We start from the raw sequence: 2408 nt of genomic DNA on the forward strand, positions 1-2408 counted from the left end.
CCTTTGTGTGGTATAGAGGTTGCTCTGTATAGCTGTGTAAGCTGCTTGCTTGTACTGCTGTAGAGGCCACTCTGTGTGTAATGGAGTCGGAGTAGCAGCTCCTGTAGTGTCTGTAAGGCACACGATTATCTTTTCACTATTCTGGAAGCTAGAGGATCACGTGGTTATGACTTAGCTCAGATAGTGCCAACTCGCCCTCTTTCCTAAGCACGACAAGATCTGTTTCTTTTCTTGGTTTTATTGAGGGAAAACAGGATAAGGTACAGTCTCTTGTGTAGAGGTGTAGGTGTCTCTGTGTGTGCTCAGTATTAAAGGGAGGTGAAAAGATTCTTCTTCATCACCATTACAGGGATTACAGAGAAGTACTCACAAGTCCAGGGAAAATGGTGGAAAGAAGGTGGTGATACTGTACATACTGGGTAATAGAATGGTCTGGGGACAAACCATCTGTGGGCAGAACAGAGGGGGAGACAGCAGACTAACCCATTTGAGGGAAAGGCTGGGGCTGCCATGGCAACTCACAGGAGTGCCTGGGGAAGCTACAACATGTAGCAATAATGTAGCATCTTTAATGCAACAAGCTGCTGGGAGAGGAGAAATGGCTCTGTGTTTTGTGTGCAGAATCTAACACATGCAGCTGGCTCTACCAAGCTGACAAGCAGGGTTGCAATAAAAAGAGGGGTTAAAACAAATCCATGACACTGTATTATTTTTTTCTCTCATTTTTGTATGTTTTAATTTGCAGAATTTTCTCAACAGAGAAGACCAGTTTTGGCATATATATTTTAGGAAGTGGGTGTCCCCCCTTAAAAACGGGCTAGATGGCAAACCTGTTAAAAGAATTATTGTAAAAGATGTATATATGCCAGAATATATGAGGATTATGTACAAATTCGTAAATAGATGTAAAATAACTGCTCTGGAAATTACTTCTGTTCCCAGGAAAAAACTGTACTGGGTAGTATTGAGCAGAATATGTGTCTCACAATTAGATCTGAAACACTGCGACATAGAGGACCAGAAAGAGGCCTTACAGAATCTGTTAGACCCGAGAATCCCTCTCTGGGTTCAGGATACCGTCTGGGTGACTTTCCCTGGGCGTCTTTATGTAAGAGCAAATGTAAAATATAAAAACGTAGCGGACAGGAACTGCCCCCGAGGTTCCTGTGCTGGGATCCTGGAGACGATGGAGCACCTCCTCCTGGAGTGCCCCTGCGCAGTGGAGATGTGGGAAGGCATGGCCACCTCATTACGGATCCCAGATTTAAAGGGTCAAAACTATTGTGAAATAGTGTACGGTGTGTTTAGGGATCACTTGCAGGGTTACGGTGTGAGCACAGTGGTGTTAATCAATGCACTTGTGAAATACAGGCTGTGGGTCACCCGCAGTCTTCTCTCCGCAGAGCGGGATCTCGTGCCTGTTACCTGTGCAGGGGAACCGGTTATAGAGCAGATAAAGAAAATAAAGCAGGGGGGAGAGAAGCAGGTGGGATACGAAGTCCTGGGAGAGAAGATGGGCGGGGGTTCAGATATAAGTGTGGAAATATTTTCTGTATACAGTGTAAATAATGTAAAATTGTATATTTTAATTTAAGTTTGTTGCTTTTGTATTGATGTTTGTAAATATGTTTTGTTTTTTATAAATAAAAAATACCCTACATTACATATACACCCAGGACTGGGTGAGCCTGTCCCTGATTCTCTGCAGTCAGGAGGTAACCCTACATTACATATACACCCGGGACTGTGTGAGCCTGTCCCTGATTCTCTGCAGTCAGGAGGTAACCTTCGCAGTGAGAGGAAATCCATTCCACAAAATGACAGCGAGGGGGAAAAAAAAAAAATCTAAATTCAACAATATAAATATTCATTTGCCGGACACACACTTGCTGATGGTTACTGGTCTGAAGAACTGGCAGTCTAATTGTTACCATGAGAACACTGGTCCCGTGAGTCCCTGTCCTGAAGAGCTTACAATCTAACGACCATAAGATTGCTCCAGGGCTCTGATGAGTGGCCCGTTGTGTTTCTTCAGCGCCTGGAGGAGCTTGTCCTTGTCTGGACGCCCCCAGGACCTGACGTAGTCATAGAGCTGTCTCATCTTCTCTTGGGAGGTGGCCTTGCTCCGCACAGTGTCGTACTGCTCATCCGTCAGCAGCTTTTGGTCCAGAAGGTCGTCCAGAACTGGGTCTACCGGGGACATCCTGCTGATTAGATCGGCCCGGTGCTTCTCCACAAAGTGCTCCCCATCTGCGGAGATAGAAGTGCCTTATTGCACTATCAGGTCGCCCTGTCTGTAATAGTAACCCAACGCCCCCAGTATCCATGACCCAGAATGCTGCCTCTTTATGCCTTTTGGGGTCAGTGGCGCTGATGCAATACACGGTTTGTCAAAGAAATAAAATGCT

General features: G+C 45.5%; 1 protein-coding gene across 1 annotated transcript in view; it reads right to left on the reverse strand.

Moving 5' to 3' along the window:
- Positions 1-437: 437 nt before the first annotated feature.
- Positions 438-2408, reverse strand: part of LOC142483092 (apoptosis-associated speck-like protein containing a CARD) — a 106586-nt gene continuing 104615 nt past the window's right edge. The window contains exon 9 of the mRNA XM_075583167.1: positions 438-2250. Within this exon, the coding sequence (XP_075439282.1) occupies positions 1979-2250 (272 nt within the window). The 3' untranslated portion in view covers positions 438-1978. The remainder of the gene's footprint in view (positions 2251-2408) is intronic.

This window comes from Ascaphus truei, unplaced genomic scaffold, assembly GCF_040206685.1.
Source record: "Ascaphus truei isolate aAscTru1 unplaced genomic scaffold, aAscTru1.hap1 HAP1_SCAFFOLD_295, whole genome shotgun sequence".
In the NCBI taxonomy this organism is placed as follows: Eukaryota; Metazoa; Chordata; class Amphibia; order Anura; family Ascaphidae; genus Ascaphus; species Ascaphus truei.